Below are 24289 nucleotides of genomic sequence, written 5' to 3'. Positions count from 1 at the left end.
AGATATGATAACTATTTAAAACAGTACATAAAAAATTTAAAAAAAAATAAGACACTACATAAAAATTTAAAATAGCACCTCATTGTATAAAGCAAATGAGCATGCTAAGCATTCAACAAATACTGTCCATTTGATTTTTAAAATTTAAATCCAGCTACCTCAAGGATAATAATGTAAGCTATTGTGAAACACAGTCCTTAAGAGCCTGTCTGATTAATGGCACAAAAATTTACATAAACGTTTTTCAGTTGCCTTTTGGAGACTTCATCTCCTCCAACTCTCAGTATCAGATATAAGTTGGCCATTAATACTGTCCTAGTTTTATGGTAACTGTGTTCTTAAAAAAATTTTCGTCCAATTATAAAATACAGTTCACCTGCAGAAAATGTAAGGAAATGCACAAAATGTAAGGAAAACCAAAACCACTTCTGATCCTGACAGCCAAAATAACCATTGTTGCTACTTCCTTCCAGTCACTTTTCTATGTATGTATTCATCCATACATATAAATCGTGTTTGGTTTTGTCTCCTGGGGCATGTTTTTTAACCTTAAAGGATAAGCATAACTAACGTTCTTGAAAACCTCATTTTTACTCTGCCTGGGTCTCTCCACTATATGCTGCCACCACACATTCTTTACTACCCCCACAGTCAGAAATTTAGTTTCTAATTTTTTTTAAAGATATTTATTTATTTATTTATTTATTTATTTATTTATTTATTTATTCAGGAGACACAGAGAGGCAGGGACAGGCAGGGAGAGAAGCAGGCTCCTTACAGGGAGCCCCATGCGGGACTCCACTCCAGACGGGGATCACGCCCTGAGCCAAAGGCAGACGCTCAACCGCTGAGCCACTCAGGAGTCCCTAGTTTCTAATTTTTAATTCTTTTTTTTTAAATATATTTTTTTAATCTTTTCATTTATTTATGATAGTCACAGAGAGAGAGAGAGGCAGAGACATAGGCAGAGGGAGAAGCAGGCTCCATGCACCAGGAGCCCGACGTGGGATTCGATCCTGGGTCTCCAGGATCGCGCCCTGGGCCAAAGGCAGGCGCCAAACTGCTGCGCCACCCAGGGATCCCTCTAATTTTTAATTCTAACAAACATCATTGCAACCAATATCTTTATACACATATTCTTCCACTATAATTTTTTTAAAAATAGGCTAGAAACATCTGGTATTTGCTCTACAGAGTGTTACAAGGTACGTTATCTTGTATACGAAACAGGATTCCACAGCCATGGCGTGTAGACCTGTGCAGTACTGTCAGGTCAAAGTCGCTGCTAAGTCATCGCATCCTTATGTGTGGGCATACATCGTTAAATGAGAAAACTAAGATGCAAACCTGGGCACTGGTGAGGCCTATGGATCCAAGAGGCAACCCTGGGCACTGGTGAGGCCTATGGATCCAAGAGGCAACCCTGGGCACTGGTGAGGCCTATGGATCCAGGAGGCAACCCTGGGCACTGCTGATGCCTATGGATCCAAGAGGCAACCCTGGGCACTGGTGAGGCCTATGGATCCAAGAGGCAACCCTGGGCACTGGTGAGGCCTATGGATCCAGGAGGCAACCCTGGGCACTGGTGAGGCCTATGGATCCAAGAGGCAACCCTGGGCACTGATAAGGCCTATCGATGCAAGGGGCAAGCCTGGGCACTGATAAGGCCTATGGATCCAGGAGGCAACCCTGGGCACTGATAAGACCTATGGATCCAAGAGGCAAGCCTGGGCACTGATAACTGATCCATCACCGATCAGATTGTCACCCCTTGGAAGCTGCCAAAAGCCCGGCAACTGCTCCAGCAGGGCTGCCCCCACCGACAGTGGTGAGCGGACCCAGCGCCGCGGTAACCCTCACCTTGCAGCCCTGCAGCACCTGGTCGCAGTACAGCACCACCTTCTCGTCGCGCCACATCCCCCTCATGGGGGACACGCAGACCGGGGGCAGCGGCTGCGCCTCCTCTTCCTCCTCCTGGGGCACCGACACAAGCGGCTCCTCGGCCTCCGCCGCCTGCTCCTCCTCCTCCTCCGCCGCCGCCCCCGCCGCCCCCGCGGCCCGGGCCTCGGCCTGAGAGGCTGGAGGGAGCTGCAGCCGCCGCCGCGCCGCCTCCCGGCCCGCCTTCCCCTTCCCGGGCCGCGGCGACGCCACCACCGACCGCGCCGGGGCCGCGGCGCCCCTCAGGGTCCCCACCGCCAGCGAGTCCCCGGGGGGCGCGGGCAGCCCCTGGGCGCCTCTCCTGCCGGGCCTGCCGGTTCCGACCGACTCCTCCGGCTCGGGGGGCCGGGCCGCCGACGCCATCTCCCCGCCCCGCGGGCCCCGCTGAGCCGTTAGCGCCTTTCCCGGGAGCCCGCCACGTGCGGGGGCCTCGAGGGCGGCGGGCCCGGGAGGGGGGCGGGGGGCCGGGGGGCGAGGGCGCGAGGGGGGGAGCTCGCGAGGGGGCGGGGGGCGCTGGGGGGTGGGCGAGGGGGTGGGGGACGCTGGGGAGCGGGGGGGGGGGCACCGGGGGGGCGAGGGGGTGGGGGCGCTGGGGGACGAGGGGATGGAGGGCGCTGGGGGGATGAGGGGGTGGGGGCGCTGGGGGGGACGAGGGGATGGAGGGCGCTGGGGGGAAGAGGGAGTGGGGGCGCTGGGGGGGACGAGGGGATGGAGGGCGCTGGGGGGCGAGGGAATGGAGGGCGCTGGGGGGCGAGGGGATGGAGGGCGCTGGGGGCCGCGGGGATGGAGGGCGCTGGGGGGCGCGGGGATGGAGGGCGCTGGGGGGACGAGGGAGTGGGGGCGCTGGGGGGGGCGAGGGGATGAGGGCGCTGGGGGGCGACGGGGTGGGGGGCGCTGGGCGCTGGTGGGCGAGGGGTGGGCGGCGCGGGGGCGGAGGGCGCTGGGGGGATGAGGGGATGGGGGCGCTGGGGGGGCGAGGGGATGGAGGGCGCTGGGGGGCGAGGGGATGGAGGGCGCTGGGGTAGAGGCGGTGGGGGCACTGGGGGGGCGAGGGGTGGGGGGCGCGGGGCGGGGCGGGGGCGTGTGGCGCTCAGAGCGGCGCACCCACTAGGTGGCGCGCACGGGCAGGGCGCCGGCCAGAACGCCCCGCCGCTGCCCTGGGCACCCCCTGGAGGCAATTCTATTCTGCCCCGGGGCCCCGAGGTCCCCAGGGGGCTGTGAGGCGCCCTCAGGTGGCCGTGCCGCACTCCTGCGCCGCCTGCCACTGTTGACGCGCGCACCCACAGACGCCATCGGAGAGAACCTTGGGTTGCCCCTGGAGCCGGCGGCTGGCACCCCTGCTCCCCACCAGGGACCCCCAGGAACAGGTGCGGCCACCTAGATTTCCCCCAGCCTGTCCACACGGCTCCCAGTATAAAACCTCCTTTCCATTTTGAACACGCCACTTTGTGCCAAAAACGGTAGGTGAGTCCTACATTCAGGTCCCTGTTGTGCTGCTCAGAATTCCCCTTAAAGACTCTGATTTATGTAACTTCTCAACTGGACTCAGATTTCCAGCTGGGCGTACTGTGTGCAAACTACGATTTCCTTCACCGTAGAGGTCGGCTCAAGATAACACATTTTGGAGAAGAAATGAGACCCCTGGTGTCTGTTGGATGACTATTAAGTGTGCGCGGAGCCAGTTGGGATGAATTCTGTTTACGCCCCAGCTGTGACTGCTGCGTGGGAGCCCCCAGCTGCCACAGAGCAGCGCTGGGAAAACACCTGCCTCCCTTCACACCCCTCTGGAAGGACACTGTGTTACATTTTGAGTTTATTTTGAGGAAAATATTAGTCTTCATTTCAATGTCAGGGAATAATTACGACATTTATCACATTTTGACCCTAAGTTTATGCCTTTGGTCAGGAGTCCTGGATTTTGTTTAAAATTGTGCTAGCCACAGATTTCACTCACCGAAAGTAAAATCTATTTAGTCTAGCATTTCTTCAAAAAGTTGTGTGTGTGTGTGTGTGTGTTTAAATAAAGTGTGGGGGTTTCTTGTTCTTAGATTCAGAATTAACAGAGACCATTTGTCCTAGTTGAAAGTTTACAACCAACAGCCTCTTTCCCAAACAAAAACAAAAACAAAAACAGGTAGGAACCTGGTATGTGCTAGGCAGTGCACAGGTGCTAAAGTTCTAGAAATACGAATAATTCTTATTCTCATAATCTTGGTGAAGACTGCAGATAGGTCGATAGATGATTGTGTTTGGTAGGGACTCTGACTTAATATTTATATATTGCGAGTGTATACATGTACTTTAACCCTGTTATGGGGAAAAAGAGACCTTTCTTACCAGAAGTGATACATAAGCTGAGTCTGGATTAGGAAAGCAATATCTGTGCTGTTTTGAAACAGAAGAAAATTTAAAACAATTGTACTTCCAATGCTTGGCAATAAGCATTTTGGATTTAGAAATGCTGTTTCTAAATCCTGTTCGATTTTGGAACATTTCCTTTCAATGTTTTTTCCTATCACATTATTACATAGTTTATATCATATTAACTTTTTAGTGTAGTCTTTTATTTAGGATAAACGTTTTCATATTACAAATTATTTAAGTATGTTATTTTCAATAGCTGCATACAATTTCTTTGTATGGATATAATTTCCATAAACCCATACTTTCAGATGTTGGGGGTACATTAATTTTTATAATAATATGCCATTTTTATATATTTAATACAGGCATAAGTTTTGCCTGTATTTTGTATCCCCCACCCTCATCCCCAGCAAAAAGTGGGATTCTCAAGTCAGGATATGTAAACATTTTTAGGCTGCTAGTATTGCCAAGTTGTTTCCCAAAAAGGATGTGCATGAGTTTCTACTTCCATTAGCAGATATAATTTCCAGATGGGCTGTGTTATGAAATACAAGTAGACTATAGGCACCTAAGGCAGGGATGGGATAGGAGATGGAATAGGATAAACATTCCGGGCAGAGAGAGTCGTTAGTGATTTTACAGAAGGGTAAAATAACTTGGTCTAGGTAGCTTGTTATGACTGAAAAAAGAAGGAGCAAAGTGGGACAAAATCTCAGGTTGGAGAGACATACAAAAGCTGCCTCACGGAGGGTCATATATGTTATGTGAATGAGTTGAATTCTAACCGTATTGAGAAATGCTTCCTTACCCAACTTTATATTCTACTCTCTGATCTAACACCCTCAGTATCGATTCCCGCAGAAACTTTCCCAGGTCATGCCAGTACAGGTTGGCCAGTCCTCGTTCTCCCTTAGGGGACCCAGTGCATCTCTGGCTGGGTTATGTTGTCTCTTAACGCTATTTATTGGATTGGTGGCCAGGAGGGGATGCGGGTAGGTCTTCAGGGGTGTTGCCTGTAGTCTTCCAAGGCAGAAACCTATGTATCATCTGTAAGCATGGGGGACTCTAGCCTTTAATGCAGAGTAGTGAGTTCAGGGGGTTCAGGGGATTCTGGGGGTTCAGTATCTCCCAGTGCATCAAACAGGATGTCTTCATACCAGATCTCAGGATCTCTCCTTCCCAATCAGAGCCTGACTGGTTTAGTAATCCTGCGCCTGAGAACTCAATCTTCTCTGGAACTCCCTTACTTTTTTTTTTTTTTTTTTTTTAAGATTTTATTTATTTGAGACAGACAGAGAGAGAGAGAGCGCGCCCAAGTGGTGGATGGGGAGGAGAGAGAATGTCAAGTAGACTCCTTGCTGAGCATGGAGCCCAATGTGGGGCTCAATCCCAGGACCCTGAGATCTGACTTGGGCTGAAGGCAGACACTTAACTGACTGAGCCACCCTGGCACCCCTAGAACTCCATTACTCTTATAAAAAACCTGGAGCTCAAGTTTTTTCTGCCCTTCAGCTGGAAACAAATCTCTTTATGTGCTGCAATGGAGGCCTCCTGGCTTTGACACTTCACCTTAAATTGGTTACCTCAGCATGTCTTTGTCTTGTGCCAGTAAATACATAATGCTCAGCAAGACACAATTGAGTCCACAGGCCTTATAATTACTATGTCCACCAAACTTCTCAAACTCCTGACATTGCACCACCAGTGCATTCTCTTCCCTTTCACCCACAGTGGAAGTTTTGACAATTGCACTGGCATAGCCTGCTGGGAACTATTAGGATTCCACTCACCACCGATGACAGCGTCCTCATCGATAGCTGGCTTGAAGATGATTCGGCTCCAACCTGTCATTTTATGATCTGCTTCCATACCATTTGTCTTAGGTTGGGTCTCCTGGGAAATAGGACCTGAGGCAATGATTTGCATAAAGAGAATTTTGTGGGGGAGGTGCTTTTGGGAACATCATCTATAAGGGAATGAGGGAATCAGGAATGGGCAAAGAGAACTACGAACTGTGATGTGTTTATAGCACAGTTCTCAGCCATTCCTACTGGAAGCTCTGGACTAGGGTGGCCCTTTAGAGTTATGGCAATGGGTGGGCCTTTGTACATTCATGCATTCTCCAGTCATTGGAAATGAGTTGCCCACAGAGAGAGGCCTTACCTTGACGCGGCAACTCCCTTTGTAAGAAACTGCCAGACTGTCTTCCAAAGTGGCTGTACCAGTTTGCGTTTCCCCCAGCAAAGAATGAGTGTTCCTGTTGCTCTATATCCTCACGAGCATTTGGTGGTGTTGGTGTTATGGCCATTCTAATCAATGTGTAGTAGCAGCAGCACATTTTGGCTGAGAGTGACTCCCACAGAGGGATTTAAATGTGAGTTTTCAGCAGCCAACACTCCCAGCATCCAGGAGAATGAATGTCCTGGTTCCAAAAAGAGGATTAAGGCAGCAAACCATAGTATCCACTACACACAGTTCTCAGACTGCCATTTAAGCTAGAACAGAACTCTACCAAAGTGGACTTGCTGCTGACTCACCAGAGCCCTTGGCCTAGAACACAATATGAGTCTAGCATTTGAGATTATTGTCTAGAAGTCCATCGGTGTTAGCCCTGGGTATTGATGGGAAACCATACAAAGTGTTAACCACCTCTCCCCAAGGCTGGAACTCAAGGGACTTGAGAAATGGAGATAGGCAGAGAACTTGAGAAGTTTCTGAATGTCATAGTAGCTGATCTCACAAGGCTCCTGTCTTTGAGCCTTCTTTTCCTCCAGCACTTTCTCTCCATTCATTTCTTTGATGAAGTCATGTTGTAAAATGAAAGGTCAAGAGCATGGACTCTGGCCAGACTGCCTGGGCTCTATGGCTTGACTATGATGTAAATGTCTCCCCCTCCTTAAGGTCTTTTCCTTGCCAGTAAAATGGGACTTAAATAACAGTTTGTGGTAAGGAGTTTCTGGGCCCTCGGTGTTTTGCTATTTAAGTAGCGCCTGAGGCACACCCCATCAGTGTTAAATCAGCTTCTGCTAGCTCACAGCAGTTAAAACAATTCTTGCATTTGATTAGTGATTCTAATTAGCATGTCCTGGGTGTTAAATGAGGCCAGCTCTCTTCTGTTTCTTGGGGTGGAAAAACTCATCTTCCCTCTTTTTCCTTTGGAGGCTTTTCCTTGAATTGGCTCTTCCTTCCCTTTGAAGCAGTAAAATACTTGAGGTTGATTGTTGAGCAGGGCCCCAGGCAGAGGGCAGGCTGCTGCCTGGCAGTGTGGGCACTAGGAGGACTCAGGCCTGCCTCAGTGGTACATGAGAGTCTGTGGTTCCTGCATACACAGGCTAGTTTCCACATTGGGTTTTGTGGCCAAAACCTGCTGGCCTTGTCTTATTTCTCACAAAGACCTTGAAGAGGATGCCTGGCTATTGCAGAATTGAACTTGAGAAATCTGATGTCCTGGGTATCTTTATCTCTTGTTTCCAGGGATACAATGACCAGTAGCCATTGTCCTCCCTTGTTCATGCTGTTTTCTTCACCTAAAATGTCCTTCTTGCTTGTCTCTGTCAACAATCTCCTGGGCCAGATTCCAATATACATCTCTCATCAGAACTAACCTTTTTCTCCCCTGTGTTCTCAGAGTACTTCCTGCACAGTATTATAAACACTGAAAACACTTCATGTGTAGGGACAGATATATTTTAACCCCAGTACTTAGCACAGTCCTTGGCATATAACTAGTAATTGTATCACTATAGGAGTGTAATAAATATTTTTTCCACTTTCTAACTTGAAATGTGTATCTGTTCTCCTTGTCCCCTAGGATGCTCCTTCCTTGATGCTCACCCAGGATCAGGTCTACTCATTTTTATGTCCATTGCAGAACTTATTTAGCACATGGGTTAAATTCTGCAAATTAATGTGAATATTCACAGGCTTTTATTCTCCTCAGGTGGGGCTATCTGGGGAGCTCTAAGTTAAATCCAGAGGCTGTCTCCAATACACACAAGATTTAAATTACAACAGCTTATTTAAAAATTAGAACTCATTATTGTCTATCTGAAAAATATTTCTGATTAAAATTTCTTTTCTTCCTAGGTCACTGTGAAGCAGAAAGTAGGCTTATAAACTCAGTCTTCCAATCCCTGAACATTAATTAAGTCGTTGGGATTTTTTTTTCCCTCCTCTTTTGCTCTTAGAGGGAAAGAGCAAAGCACTGATGAGTAACAACACCTGGCCATAGACAAAGAAGAATAGATAAGACTCGGGGCACCTGGGTGGCTCAGCCAGTTAAGCGCCTGCCTTCAGCTCAAGTCAAGGATCTCAGGGTCCTGGGATGGAGCTCTGCTTCAGGCTTCCTGCCCAGCAAGGAGTCCGCCTCTCCCTTTGCCCCGCCCCCTGCTCCTGAGCTTGCTCAGCCTCTCTCTCTCTCTCTCTTCTCTCTCAAATGGATAAATAAAATCTAAAAAAAAAAAAAAAAAAAAAAGAATAAGTAAGAGTCACTGACATTTCAGAGATCCACCCAGACTCAGAGTTTCCTTGAGCTTTCATTATTTTCTGGAGTAGGGACTTTGGGTCAGGAGCAGACACGTCTATTCAATAAAAGCACAGAGATGAAATAGGGGCTGGAGTGTAATAAAACCAGCTCTGGGACTGGGCAGATGTACAGGAGAGACAGCAGATACCAGGAGGATTCACCTTCCTTTTCTCCTAGTGATAACTAACCTAAATTTAGGGGAAGAGTTGGGAATTAAGAGGACCTGAGGGACTTCATGTAGCAAAGAGAAAAGAGAACAGTTTTTCACTTGACAGATATGAGTCATCCACCTACTTTGTGCTGGCATGGTGTTAGGTGCTGGGGATGTAACAAAATATACCAAAATCTCTGAGCTTGCTTTCTGGATGGGGAGATAGACAATAAACATTTTTAAAGTAGAATTCCCAAGAGAAACAAAAAACACATCCACAGGAAAACTTGCACAAGAATGTTCAGAGCATTATGATAGCTAAAAAATGAAAAGAACTCAAACATCCATCAGTCGATAAACAGAAAAAGGAAATGTGGTATAATTCATACAATGGATATTATTTGGCTATTAAAAGAATGACATACTGGGGCACCTGGATGGCTCAGTGGTTGAGTGCCTGCCTTTGGCTCAGGGTGTGATCCCAGGATCCGGGATAGAGTCCAAAGTCGGGCTCCCTGCATGGAGCCTGCTTCTCACTCTGCCTGTGTCTCTGCCTCTCTCTCTGTGTCTCTCATGAATAAATAAATAAGATCTTTAAAAAAAAAACACACAAAGAAATAATGTACTGATACCACAACATGGAAGAACCTTGAAAACATGCTAAGCGAATGATGTCAGTCATGAAAGCCCACAGAGCATATGATTCCATTCATATGAAATATCCTGAATAGGCAAATCTATAAAGACAGGAAGCAGATTAGTGATTGCCTAGGATTAGAGGCAGTGGGATGGCTTGAGGGGGAAGAAGTCCTGCTAAATGCTACTGGGTCCCCGAGTTTTTTTAGGGGTGATGAGACCCTATTACAATTGATCGTAATGAAGGTTGCACAACTTTGAGAATCACCAAAAATCATTTAGTTATAGGTGTTAAATGGGTGAATTGTATGGTATGTGAATTAAAGACAATTTGAGAAAGTAAAATTTAGGGGTACCTGGGTGGCTCAGTCAGTGAAGCGACTGACTCTAGATTTTGGCTCAGGTCATGATCTCAAGGTTGTGATATTGAGTCCCACATCAGTCTCTGTGTTCAGTGGGGAGTCTGCTTGGGATTCTTTCCCTCTCTCTCTCTGCCCCTGGCACTCATGGGTGTGTGCACCCGGGCTCTCTCTAAAATAAACAAACAAACAAATAAATAAATCTTTAAAAAAAGAAAAGAAAAAGTAAAATTTATACTGGTAAGTGTTATGAGAATGATAAAAATATGACAGGGAATAGAGATGGGGGAGTTTTTGGAGGGTAGGGCTGGTGATACAGATTTTACATGGGGTGGGGGTAGTCCTACCCATAGAGGACATTTTTTTTTTAAAGATTTATTTATTTATTTATGATAGACATAGAGAGAGAGAGAGGCAGAGACACAGGAGGAGGGAGAAGTAGGCTCCATGCCGGGAGCCCGACGTGGGACTCCAGGATCACGCCCTGGGCCAAAGGCAGGCGCCAAACCACTGAGCCACCCAGGGATCCCATAGAGGACATTTGAATGAGTAAAGATCTAAAGGGAGTCAAGAGGAAAATCTTGGATTTTGACAGTGCAAGGGAAAGAAACTTTTTCCTATCATCCAGTTATTTCCAGAGGACAATTCAGATAAAAGGAACTCAGGTAAATAAGGAACAACTGCAGTTTTAGAAAGTCCATAATACTACTAGCATATTATTTTCACATTTCCTTACGTGATAAGCATTTAAGTAAGGCTCACATGGGTCAGAAAGCACTAAATGAGTACATCTGGGGGTTTAGGAATTTTAGAAGTTTTGTATGGTGGAGATTGGTTTCTAACGTTTTGGGTAGGATTCTGTGTACTGCTGCTCTATTTGTTTCTCCGCTTGGTTTTCTCAATTGAATAAATAAGTAAATAAGTATACTTATTACTTATAAGTAATAAGTCAGCAATTTATTGCTAAGAACTTTAATTCTTCCTCTCTTAGAACACACATTTTTCCCTCCTCCTTGACTCTTTGACCTTGACTTTGTCAGCAAATACTCTGGTGGGACCAGACAGGAGCAGGCTCTCTTGGAAGCAGGTAAACTCTTCATTTTTGCCAGAGGAGGGCACTGGAGAGCTTTGGGGCCGTGTAAGGGTTCCAATCCAAAGAGCCAGGTGAAGCCTGAAGCCTTAGGCCCAGGCTGCTCCCGGCCTGACTCAGGATCACACCGTCACACCACACACCACCTTGCTAGCAGACAAGCTCAGACACATCTCTCTCTGGTCTAACACTTCTTTAACCACAAACGTGACATTCTGGTAAATCTTCAAACTTTGACAGTGTGCGTACTGACTCCCTGATACTTGTTCTGTGTCCTGCTTTTGTTTTTTAAGCTCTTTTTGAAGAAACTATAAGATTTTAATTTTACATGAACCACACAAAAGACAAAAATCACCAGATATGTTTCGGGGCACAGGATGTGGACAGGGAGCAACCTCAAACCGCTGACAACAGCTTCCCTGGCAAACAGCTAATGGCCCAAACTTGCCTTAGTAATGCTCAGACGTCTTACATTTCAACCCGACAGCAAAGGACGCTAAGAATGACAGGGACAATAGCTAATTAGCCTACATTTCCAGAAGTGCATAAATATCTAAGAGGAGTGCAAACACTTAAAATTGATCGCGACCACTGTAAGATACTCACACTCAACCACTGTTGATAGAAGTAGAAATTGTAAAAGACACTGAAGAAGGCAACTTGGCAAAAATCTTTCAAAATGTTAAATGTGCTGACCTTCAATCCAGCAATGCCATCTTTAAAAACCAGTTCCCCAGAAATGGCTTGTCTCTGTGCCTAAAGTTATGTGTATTAATTATAAGGAAGACAATTGCATTTGGCACTTAATATTTGTCAGACAGGTTGAAGAACTCTGTATATTGACTATTGTGATTCTATAAATAGCCCAGTGACCCCCACTTCACTGATGAGTAAAGAGGCACAGGGAGGTTAAGTAACATCCATAAAGTGGTGGAGGCTGGTTTCCAACACAGGCAGGCTGATGGCAAAGTTTATGCTCTTAACCAAGACAACAGGCAGTGCAGGGTATTGACTGTAGCATTGTTTATAATAGTGTAAAACTGGGAACAACCTACCTCTATCACAGGTGGAGTGCCTAAGTCACTGATGATACATCCAGTTTATCAAAACAAGGTCAATCTAGATGTGCGGACTCAGAAAGAGTCCCGAAGACATATCATAGGGAAAATGGCAGGGGGAGCAATTGTCAGGATAAAACATACAATATGTTCCCATGTATGGTTCTTTAAAATTCCTATTTGTATTTGGACGTAGATACAAGCACAGAAAAAGGATGGAAGGATCTTTTGGACGCCAAACTGTACTAGTTGTAACCTTTGGGGAGGAGAGCAGTACTGGGGATGGGGGTGTCCATAAAAGGGGGATTTTGATGTTTGACCCTATATGATTCTGAATTATTTAAGTGTTTTGAAATAAAATGTATTTATGTGCTAGAATAACACCCTTTCAAAGAGGAAAATGACATCGGGTAAAAATAGCAGGCAATCCTGGCAAGCAGTCTAACCATCCCCTTCATATCACAAATAAGGAAACTGCAGCGTTAAGTAAAGTGGAGTGTGTGCTGTTGCATGTGAAGCGGCTGAGCTGAGCTAGAGCCTGCCAACCCCCTCCTGCCCCAGTGTTCTCTGCGTCGCACCATTTTGCCTTCACCCTGGTGAAACCTCTGAAAATGACCTACGCTCATCACATCCTAATGGGACTTCATGGTTACGTTTTATTTCAGAGATTCGTAATTATCTGGCCTTTAAAAAGTTTTGGAAGGCTGGGTGGCTCAGTTGGTTAAGCATCTGCCTTTGGCTCAGGTCGTGATCTTAGGGTCCTGCGATCGAGCCCCACATCAGGCTTCCTACTCAGCAGGGAGCCTGGCTCTCCCTCTCCCTCTGCTGCTCCCCCTGCTTGTGCACACTCTCTCTCTCTCTCTCTGTCAAATAAATAAATAAAATCTTTAAAAGTTTTGGAAGGTATATAATATCAATCATTTATTAAATCAAATAATTTGATATTACTAATTAGATGCTCATTGTTATATGCCAGGTATTGCGTTAGGCCTGTAAGTACAGTGGGGGTTTTTTTTTGTGTTTTATATCAGTGTTGTGTTTTTTTTTTTTTTTTTAAGATTTTATTTGTTCATGAGAGACACAGAGAGAGAGAGAGAGGCAGAGACACAGGCAGAGGGAGAAGCAGGCTCCACGGAGAGAGCCCTTTGTGGGACTCGATCCCAGGACTCCAGGATCAGGCCCTGAGCCGAAGGCAGAGGCTGAACCGCTGAGCCACCCAGGTGGCTCAGGTTTATTTCAGGTTTTCATTTAAATTGTAGTTAGTTTGGAAGTACAATGTTGATCAAGAAAGAAAAAAACCAAGTTTTTGCCCTCCAGAATTATGGACACACGTTCACCACATAACCATATATGGAATAACTGAAAGGCCAAGCTGTGCAGGCTGGAAGAAAATGCACAAAAATGTTAGTGGCATTGTCTTAGGAGTGTTAGGGTGATTTGTGTGGTTCTTTACAGATTTCCATGTCTTCTTTATTCCAGAAGTTTCCAATTTGCACGTATTTCACACTCCAAAAAACAATATTTTAGGGACTCCTGGGTGGCTCAGCGGTTAAGCGTCTGCCTTCAGCTCAGGGCGTGATCTCAGGGTCCTGGGATTGAGTCCCACATCGGGCTTCCTGCATGGAGCCTGCTTCTCCCTCTGCCTGTGTCTCTGCCTCTCTCCTCTGTGTGTGTGTGTGTGTGTGTGTGTGTGTGTGTGTGTGTGTCTCATGAATAAATAAAAATCTTTAAAAATATATATTTGAAAAAATCAAGTAGTAGCTCTTTGTCTGCATTTGAAGCATGTTGAATTATACGAAAAGGGAAGAAGGTCATTATACTGGAGGAAATGAAATGTTTCCGGGGGAAGAAAAGGCTTGGCAAGCTGTTCCCTCCCTGACACTAAACCGTAATTCTAAGGAATTCTCAGAGAAAAGACTTCTTAAAGGGCAGTGTATGGAAGTGGGGAACATCGTTTGTCACACCCCAGGGAACCTCCAGCAGTGTGCTTCAGGGGAGAGGGCGCTGGGAGCCAGGTACACTGCAGCGGCTCAGTCCTTAGGCTTTGGAGACAGACACACCTGGCCTTTGCAACCTTGAGAAATATAATTGCCTTTCGGAACTTCAGTTCCTCCTTCCATAAATGGGAAGAAGATAGATACCATATCACTGGGGGGTGGGGGGTCATGAGAATTAAATGAGATAATGTGTGTAAAAAACTCAAAACCAAAAACAAAATTAAAAAAAAAAAAAAAAAAAGCTCTAAACCATGATTGGCCCAAGCTAAGCTATGCTTAGTTTGTGTTTCCTGCTGCAGATTTCAGCTGCAGAACCTAATTCTTGCTTCTTCCTTGACCACCCTCCCACGCCCACATGCAGCCCAGACACACATATGCACTCACACACTAAAAACTCAGGCTGGGACGCCTGGATGGCTCAGCAGTCGGGCATCTGCCTTCGGCTCAGGGTGTGATCCCGGGTCCGGGGATCGAGTCCCTCATCGGGCTTCCTGGGAGAAGCCTGCTTCTCCCTCTGTCTTTGTCTCTGCCTCTCTCTGTGTGTCTCTCATGAATGAATAAATAAAAGCTTTGGGGAAAAAACCCACAAAAACACAGGCTATGCCATAGAGAAAATGTCATCAATGCTATTTCAGGCAGTCATACAAATTAGCTCATATTCCTAACAATTGGACCACAAATAGAACAACCTCACATATTAAAATGTAATAAGAGAGAATGACTCCATGACATTTCTTTTCCATTATTGCTTTGGCGTCCTCTATGTCCATAGAAATAGATCCTACGGCGCCTGGCGGGCTTAGTTGGAAGAATGGGCAACTCTTGATCTTAGAGTTGTGAGTTCGATTCCCACATTGGGTGTGAAGGTTACTAAAAAAAGATAAACTAAAAAAAAAAAAAAAGAAATAGGTCTTAATATTTTACTATATCCATTGCTTTATTTTTCAAATTTCTTAAAAGTAACCAATAATGGAAGGACTCTGAAGAAAAGTTAGCCACATAGTAGTGTTAGAAGGGTTAGCCTTGAGTGCCAGGGCGTCCAAATAAGTAAAGGCTTGGATGCTCCCCTGACATGTGGTCAGCAGAGCTATCTAATTTGAAGAGATCACATGAGCTCAGACAAGGAAGAGATCCATGGCACTCATCATGATTTAACCCTTACTCATTGTCCAGCACTAGAAGTCTGGTGCTTTAGCACTTTGATGCTTTGAACCATGATTTGTAAAAGACTCCATCTTCGTGTAATACTGTACCACCTGCTAGATTTTGAAGGAAAGTAAAAGAATTCATTAAACCTACTGTGAAATCATAAGATCACTTTCCAACAAGTAGTCCTACTGCCAAAAAGCCCTCTTTGCAATCACGAAGGAAGCCAGACTGTGTGCAAAGCCAGCAAGAACAAGAAACAGAGAAAAGGAAAGCCAGAGCCTGATCCAAATATTCCTGAAGCTTGGAATCATTTCTGGACTCTCTACTATATTGGCCAATAAATCCTAATGCTTTTTTTTTTTAAAAAGCCAATAATACATAGTTCATATTACATGTATTCATGAAGCAAACAGGTATTCAGTAGAGTTTCCTATCCTGCTTTTGGGTCCTAGAACCAAATTTATGGAGCATGAACGTATGCAGAGTCACACCAAAGTTTTTACGGTAGTATGCTTGTTCCCAGTCACTAGCAATACCAAATTCTTTTCCTTTTTGGAATACTTAACTCAGATTCTTTTAATGTATATTAAAAATCAAAGCTGTAAGTATGTCTTACTGGTGAACACATTACTGGTTGGAGGTTTGGAAGACTCACCAAGTAAAGGAAACCCTGCTGGGTGAGAGGTGCCAGAGCACTGGCTGACCTAGGGCTCTTGCCAGAGCCGGGCTGGCTGAGGAAACAAACACTAATGGAGGGAGTCACTCACCCACCTTTCTACTGCGGATTTGTTGCTGGAGGGAACATACCAAACACGAAGGAAAGGGGAAATGAGCTACATTTTAGATAAGGAACTGTTTGACTTAAACAGGATTTCTCCATGCCCTTCTCTTTGATCTCAGAGAGAATAAGAGGAAAGAGACATGCTAGTGGAGAGGCAAAATGAGAAGAGCAGCCATGTCTTTGCATCATGAGTGCCAAGAGACTTGAGTCACTGGATATTGCTAACTGGGTTTTGCCTGTTTAGAGTTAAAAAACAAACAAAACAAAACAAAAAACAAAAAACCTCCTTCAGATAGCCCAAAGAAGAATATAGAACCGGGGAATTGGAAAGCTCAAGCAAGGCTAGTTCAAAGCAGATTCCAATTGGACTGATGACTGTAATTCATTTTATCTTGTAGCCTTGAAAAACTAATGCATTTCTAAAGAACTTAGAATCAGAGGGTAACTAATGGACTACAAAAAAATGGAATGGTTTGAGGTAGAATGATTTGGGATGTCTTGGGACACACACTGCCTCCTTGGTATGAAACAACTGAAGGTTCCCTTGCATTCATAATCAAGTACATCTCCCAAGCCGAGAGCTGAACACACCCCACAAATTGGTCCATACTTCTTTTCTCATCTTGTCTCCTGCTAAACTTTCTTTATCCCATACCTTCTGTACCGTTTCTTACCTTTGGCCTTTTTTTCAAGCTGCTCCATTCCTGCTTGGAATTTCCTCATCTTCTCCCTCCATCTAGAACCTGCCCATTAAATTTGTATATATATATATATATTTTTTTTTTAAGTCATAACTGCAAAATGACATACCCCAAGTTCCTCACAATGTTCTTCTGGCAGGAAAGAATCTCACTGTCCTTAATATTCCCATAGTATTTTGTGTGTACTGGTATTGTACACTTATTGCTGGCTGTCTTGTAACAGTTATTTATGTGTTTATCTTCCACACTTGGTTACTTGCTCAGAATGCAAGGACCGTGCCTCTTTCACCTTTGAGGCTCCATCTATGAGCTTTGCACATATTGTATAGCTCTTAGATTCAGTGCATTCCCATTTGCTTATAGTATTTATGTACTACCCATAATAATAGCTTGCTTTTATTCATTCAAACATGGTTTTATTTTTTTTTCAAGCATGGTTTTAAAAGCTCTACATATACCAACTCATTTAAGACACACAACACGAATGAGATAGGTTACCATTATTATCTGAAGTTTATAGTTGAAGATACTGACATGTTATAATAAATTCCCCAAGGTCTCACAGTTAAAAAGTAGCAGACAGGGATTTTATTTTATTTTATTTTATTTATTTATTTATTTTAAAGATTTTATTTATTTATTCATGATAGACAGAGAGAGAGAGAGGCAGAGACACAGGCAGAGGGAGAAGCAGGCTTCATGCCGGGAGCCCGACTCAGGACTCGATCCTGGGACTCCAGGACCGCGCCCTGGGCCAAAGGCAGGTGCTAAACCACTGAGCCACCCAGACATTCCCCAGACAGGGATTTTAATCTAGAACGTCCGGTTCAAGAGTCAGGCTCTTAACCGCTAAAAGACGTGTGTGTGTGTGTGTGTGTGTGTGTGTGTGTAAAATCACTATTATTTTTAATTATTATATCCTTTTGGAGAAATCAAAGACTTGACAAGTTATATATTGCATGTGAAATTCTGGAAGTCTGACATCATAAGTACTAGATTAGGAGAATCTGACTGAACATAAGTAAATCCATTGACGTTGGAAGCTGTTGAGATGGACAGTTCTTATATTTTTAGGCTGCCCAGCATTTTCTGATCACTCTTGCTACATTAGGAAATCTCTGAGTTCTGCTTCCTTAGGATAGAAGCCCAGAAAATCACATTCATTGGGATCCTTTGCAGCTAGTCCATAGGCATGTGAGACTTTATTTCTGAAGCTGTACAAGGAAATAGGCTCAGTGGAAGCCATCCGTTTTCCAGATTAGGGTAGAAGCAGAGGGGATGGCTGTGGCCCTAAGGTTGGTTTCCCACCTAGGAGTTGGCTGTGGTGCTGGCCAGCAGTATGGACGCTGTAAAGTCAGTTCCTGGCAGAAGGAGCATGATGTGCCCTTCATGGTGGGGACAGCAAGGCCAGGAGGTTCCTCAGACCATTCCTGCACTACGGTTGTTGCTGTTGCTCCTGGAAGTGTACCTTCAATTCAAATCTGTTTTCTCAGGATCCCTGGGTGGCGCAGCAGTTTGGCACCTGCCTTTGGCCCAGGGCGCGACCCTGGAGACCCGGGATCGAATCCCACGTCGGGCTCCTGGTGCACGGAGCCTGCTTCTCCCTCTGCCTGTGTCTCTGCCTCTCTCTCTCACTGTGTGCCTATCATAAATAAATAAGAAATTAAAAAAAAAAAAAGAAAACAAATCTGTTTTCTCAGTCCTCCTACTGATTCTGTGAGCCATCCTGTGATATTATGATTTATAATAAGAAATATATATTTGGTTTTTGCCCATGGGGGTGTCTTTTGTTATGTTAATGAGGTGACTTTTGAAAAGACCCTAAAGTTGGGGTTGGTCACTAGAGGAACCAACCAAGCAATTACAGGGCTGGAGTATTCAGTGGTCTCCCAACCCCGCCCCCACATCCTGAGGAAGGGAGAGGGTCTGGAGATTGAATTCAATCACTAGTGGCCACTGATTTAATCGATAATGCCTGTGTAATGATCCTTCCATGAAAACCCAGAAGGATGGGGGTTGGAGGGCTTCTGGGTTGGTGAATACTTGGAGATATATGTGGGGAGAATGGCAGGCTCAGAGAGCAGGGAAGCTCCATGCTCCCGTCCCACATACCTTACCCTGTGCATCTCTTCCATCGGGCTCCTCCTGTTCCTGTATATGCTTTTATATAAACTGACAATCTAGTAAAGAAAATGTTTTTCTTAGTTCTGTGAGCTGCTCTGGTAAATTAATCAAACCCGAGAGGGGGTCATGGGAACCTCTGCTCCATAGCACAAGTGACAACCTGGACTTGTGACTAGCAGCTGAAGCAGGGGATGGGGGATGTGGGGGTGGACGGGTGAGGGGTGGGAGCATGGGGAGCAGGCTTGCAGGACTGAGTCCTCAACCTGTGAGATCTAATGCCATCTCCAGACAGATAGTGTTAGAAGTGAGTTGATGGCTTGGTGGTGCTAAAGAAAAAAAACATACATTGGACACTTAGTGTCCTTTGTTTTTCTTTTACAGCTTTACCAAAGTATAGTTTACATGTCATCAACTTCATCTGTTTTAACCCACAGTTCTTTAAAAACTTCTTTTAACAAACTGCTTCAGTATTCAGAGTCAGTATCTACTGTTTGTAACTAAAAACTCTGATTGAGTTGTTTATAATCATGAGGGGATATGGCATTTTCTTTGGGAAATTTTCTTGCAAGCTTTATTATCATCATTATCTATCAGTCTTTCTCACTTAATTTGTCCAATTGAATTTCTTTGGCACACTTTATCACACTTTTGATGTATTTTTAAAATAAAGAATATAATAAAAATGGTTTAAGTCAACATTAAAATAGATTTTTTTTCAAGGACCTCCACCTAACTCACCTACCCAATGGCCACAGAACTCTTATAGTGAAATAGCTACTCTATTATGCTTAGAGTGTTTGTCCTCAGACCTTTTTATGCCAGTTTTTTTTGTTTATTTTTTAACCCACATCTAATTTGACAATAAAATAATTTTAAGTGATCAGACCTTATTGTTTTCAGGACATTTAACTTAGTTTTCACAGAAACAATATTCTTTCTTTTCACTCTTACATTTTATTGACTTACACAGGTCTTTTATTTTTATTTTTTTAAAGATTTTATTTATTTATTCATTCACGAGAGACACAGAGAGGCAGAGGGAGAAGCAGGCTCCCTATGGGAGTCCAATGCAGGACTCCATCCTAGGATTCCGGGATCACCACCTGAGCCAAAGGCAGACGCTCAACCACTGAACCACCCAGGTGCCCCTATACAGATCTTTTTAAAGATTTTATTTATTTATTGAGAGAGAGAGAGAGAGAATGTGAGCAAGGGGATGGGCAGAAGGGGAGAGAGACAATCTCAAGCAGACGCTGAGCTGAGTGCAGGGCCCCACATGGGGTTCAGTCTCTCAACCCTGAGATTATGACCTGAGCCAAAGTCAAGAGTTGGCTCAACCAACTAAGCCACCCAGGCACTCTGACTTATATAGTTTTAAAAATTAAATTAGGTAGTAAGACAAATATAGATGGAAATATCATAATGAAATGTTACCAATCAAGAAACCCATTTTGGTGGGCCACTCCTACCTAACGTCCTTGTGGTATTAGATACTGCATACCTCATGAAAGAGCAAAGTGTCCTTATATCAGTGTTAGAAGCTAGGACAGCTCAACAGGTGTATCTTTCTTATCAGCAAAAGAGAAACTGAAGACTGACCAAGGAGCCTGATACAGTTCAGGCATTTAATTGAAAATTGACAGATGCAGCAAAGGAATGAAGAGTCTCATCCCTTATGAGTTTGGTATTTACATGATAAGAAGATTAAATCAGAAATGATAAGCTGCTGGGTTTTTCTGTTTTATTTTTTATTTTTTATTTTTTTAGTCTCGGGATGTGTTATATATTGAATCATTTTGTCTAGAAATCCTGTGTAAAATTCAAGACAGTAAGACATGGATTATATTTTTAAATAGTATTTTTTTTAAAGATTTTATTTATTTATGTATTCATGTATTTATGTATTTAGAGAGTGTGTGCAGGAGCAGAGGGCAGGGGCAGAGGGAGAAAGAGAATCTCAAGCAGACTCTGCACTGAAACTTGGAGCCCACCACCCGGAGATCATGACCTGAGCCAAAACCAAGAGTCCGTTGCTTAACTGACTGAGCTGCCCAGGCGCCCCTCAAATAAAGTTTTATTTTATTTTTTTTTTAAAGATTTTTAAAAAATGTATTCCTGAGAGACAGAGACAGAGAGACAGAGAGACAGAGAAGCAGAGACCCAGGCAGAGGGAGAAGCAGGCTCCATGCAGGGAGCCTGACGTAGGATTTGATCCTGGGTCTCCAGGATCACAGCCTGGGCTGAAGGCGGAGCTAAACCGCTGAGCCACCCGAGCTGCCCTCAAATGAAATTTTAATGAAAAAATCCAATCATGCCTTTTCAGCACTCAGAACTCAACCTCAGTCGTACCATACACAGCTGTACCACTGTGAGCAAAGATCCAGCCTAAGAGAGATTGAGAGAATAAATACTCCTTGGAAGTTATTTCCAGCCGGAAAGTAAACATGATCAAACAATGGAGCATGGTTGTGGTATTTTTCAGATATGAGCTAAATTCAGCATGGTGTGTTACCAAGCTCAATTTACTCAGCACGAAATGTTCCAATTCACAAGAAAGTATGGGGAAGAGTCCTAGTTTACTTTGCTTGCAACTGGAAATTTTGGAGGAAGATTACATTTAAAAGTTATTTTTTCTCATTCTAAAGTTTACTTTTGGTTTTTAAGGACTCCATGGCTTCTCAGGACATCAAGGCCAAGCATGCTTGTGTTTTTCACTGTGAAGTTACAGTGACTAACTGGTGGTTTTTAGAAACACACAGTATAAAGTTGCCTTTGTCAGCGAGCTATTAGAAATAGACTGTTGATTAACCCCTACTCAAGGTCTGATGTTTAACTTCTTGAAGTAAACATTTGCAGGTCACAGCAGTGACTGTGTAGGTTTTACATTATCGCTTCAGGTGAAGAGGTGAAAGTATTAATGGTAAACTACACATTTGGTCAACGTATCAGTTCCCCGTGTTTAAGAGTTGAATGTGAATTAAAATTACAAATGAAATCAGTCTCTTAGATTCTAAACTGTAAATTCATAATAATTTCCAGAAAAATATTTAAAACTTTATTTCCATTTGAAACCATGACTTTTGGAACTTAAAAGTTTGCAGCAGAAAACTACAAAATCTTTAAAAAGTTTTGAACACATTCTAAGTTTGTTTTTTAAATTTGCAGGACACAATAGGAATACAAACACTCTCGGGGTTGCTAGATTTCTGGAAATAATTACCTGCAAGGAGATTAACACCTCTCAACTAGTTAGTGGCCCAGCTGTATGCTATTGTTTGTTGGTAAAGGAGCTATTCATTCATAGAGCTGAACCCACCAAACCAAACAAAGAGACTGTTGGTGGCTATTCAGGTAGCTCCAAGCCAAGAAAAAAGGATTGCCTCATTTCCTCAAGACTGAACTTTTGATCAGTGCTGTGTGGTCAAGCTAAAAAGTTTGATGGAATTTTAAACAAGGTTTAGTGGCATTTCGGAAGCCACCATCAAATATCCTCTACTAAGGAAGTAGGGTAACAGATGGAGTCAGACAGGAATTTATTAAGGAAACTCATCTTTATTACTACAATATGCATAGAACTCTTTTTTGACATCAACTGTCAAGGCTGATGGATATTTTAGAAATAATAAATTATTCGCTTGGGCAAAACTGAGATGTAACATGGGTCTTATTCTTAACTTTTAAGTTCTTCATAACTAAAATCAGGTTGAGTTTGCAAGATGCTGGGCTACAAGAGAGAAAAGATTGATGAAGCTCCTGTTCCCATGGACGTCATATGCTAGTGGTAGAGAAAGACCATAAATATCTTTTTAAATTATATTTGTACAAGCTGTGATTAGTGTTTTGGAAAAAAATAGGGTACCAGGAAGAAAATAACAGAGGGAAACTAATTAAATAGGGTGATCAGGGAAGTCCTTTCTGAGTTGGGGACTTTTATCTTGAGGCTCAAATGATGAAAAGAAACCATTCATGGGAAATCTGCTAGGAAGAACAATGCAGGCAGAGGCATTGCAAGTGCAAAGGCCCTGCAAGGCAAAGGGCTTGGCATGTTATAAAAGAACTGCAGAAGGCTCAGATGAGGGAAGCATCAGGACCAGGGAGGGTGGCATGAAATGAGGTCAGATGGATAGTTGGATACAGATTCTACAGGGGAACTTTTCTCAAATTGTTTTTTTTAATTTTTAATTTTTATGATAGTCACAGAGAGAGAGAGAGGCAGAGACACAGGCAGAGGGAGAAGCAGGCTCCATGCACCGGGAGCCCGACGTGGGATTCGATCCCGGGTCTCCAGGATCGCGCCCTGGGCCAAAGGCAGGCGCCAAACCGCTGCGCCACCCAGGGATCCCTAAAATTAAGGTTTAAGAAGAACAGTATTTGGAGTCACAAATGGATGGGTTCACCTAGAGGTAGTATGGATGTTAAGGAGAAGAGGAAGGGCTGAGGAAGGATTTCCAAGAAGTTCCTCTGTTGAGAAATGGGATAGAGGAGCTGGAAAAATAGATCAAGAAGGATCTACCCTGGAACACGAGCAGTGTCAGTCTGCACTCTCCTAAAAACCACAGGGCAGTGTTGCAAGGAAGAGCTGTGTTGAATACTCTTGAAGAAGCAAGCATAATGAAGATGGACAATTACCCACCCGGCCCTATGGAGGCCTTTTGCAATCTTGACAAGGGTGTTTGAGTCTAGTTGAAGGGACCAACGTTAGATTAAACCCTGTAACCCAGAAATTCCACCCCACAGTTACTAGAAACAAGAAACTCTTGCATGAGTCCACCAAGAGACCCCTCTACAAGAAGGTCATAGCTGCTTTGCTCATTGGGGCAAATAACTGGAACTGACCCAAATTTGTATCCTTGGGAGGATGCATTCATGGAAAGGAATAGCATTGAGTAGTGAGAGTGAATTCTTCAACATGGGTAAATCATGTGAAATTAATATTGATGGGGAAAAAAGGCATAGAAAAAAGTATTGATTCCATTTATATAAAGACTAAAAATACATTGTTTAATGATGTATAAACAAGGGAATGACAGGCAAAATTCAGAAGGGCTGTCACCTGGTACATATGGAAATGTTGAAAGATTAAACTGCTTACGTGTTGTATACATTTTGATGTATATAAAAAAAATAGCTACCTAGCTCTGTCCATTGAATAGGCCTAAATGCATTAACCAAGCCCCTAGCAGTGAGTACCACTAGTGCTCAGACTCTAGTCTCCAAATGCTATTTCCTACTGAAAGAATAAGGACTCTTTGAGAAAAGGGCTGATTTCAGGTACGGAACAAGGACCTGAAACAAGGAATATATAGGACAAGCTTGAGAATCTTGTCTTAGACCACAAGGAAGATCTTGGGATTGCTAGGGTCGTGTCTAAAGAACTCAGAAGCCAGCCTGAAGAAGCCCCCATTGGCAAAAATTG

General features: G+C 44.1%; 1 protein-coding gene across 1 annotated transcript in view; it reads right to left on the bottom strand.

The window, feature by feature from the left end:
- Window positions 1-2301, bottom strand: part of SHCBP1L (SHC binding and spindle associated 1 like) — a 40554-nt gene extending 38253 nt beyond the window's left edge. Inside the window, exon 1 of the mRNA XM_072733224.1 lies at window positions 1861-2301. Within this exon, the coding sequence (XP_072589325.1) occupies window positions 1861-2301 (441 nt within the window). The remainder of the gene's footprint in view (window positions 1-1860) is intronic.
- Between the last annotated feature and the right edge of the window lie 21988 nt (window positions 2302-24289).

This window comes from Vulpes vulpes, chromosome 13 (genome assembly GCF_048418805.1).
Source record: "Vulpes vulpes isolate BD-2025 chromosome 13, VulVul3, whole genome shotgun sequence".
Classification (NCBI taxonomy): Eukaryota; Metazoa; Chordata; class Mammalia; order Carnivora; family Canidae; genus Vulpes; species Vulpes vulpes.
Note: the sequence above shows the minus strand (reverse complement) of the source record. Positions and strands in the feature narration are given on the sequence as shown.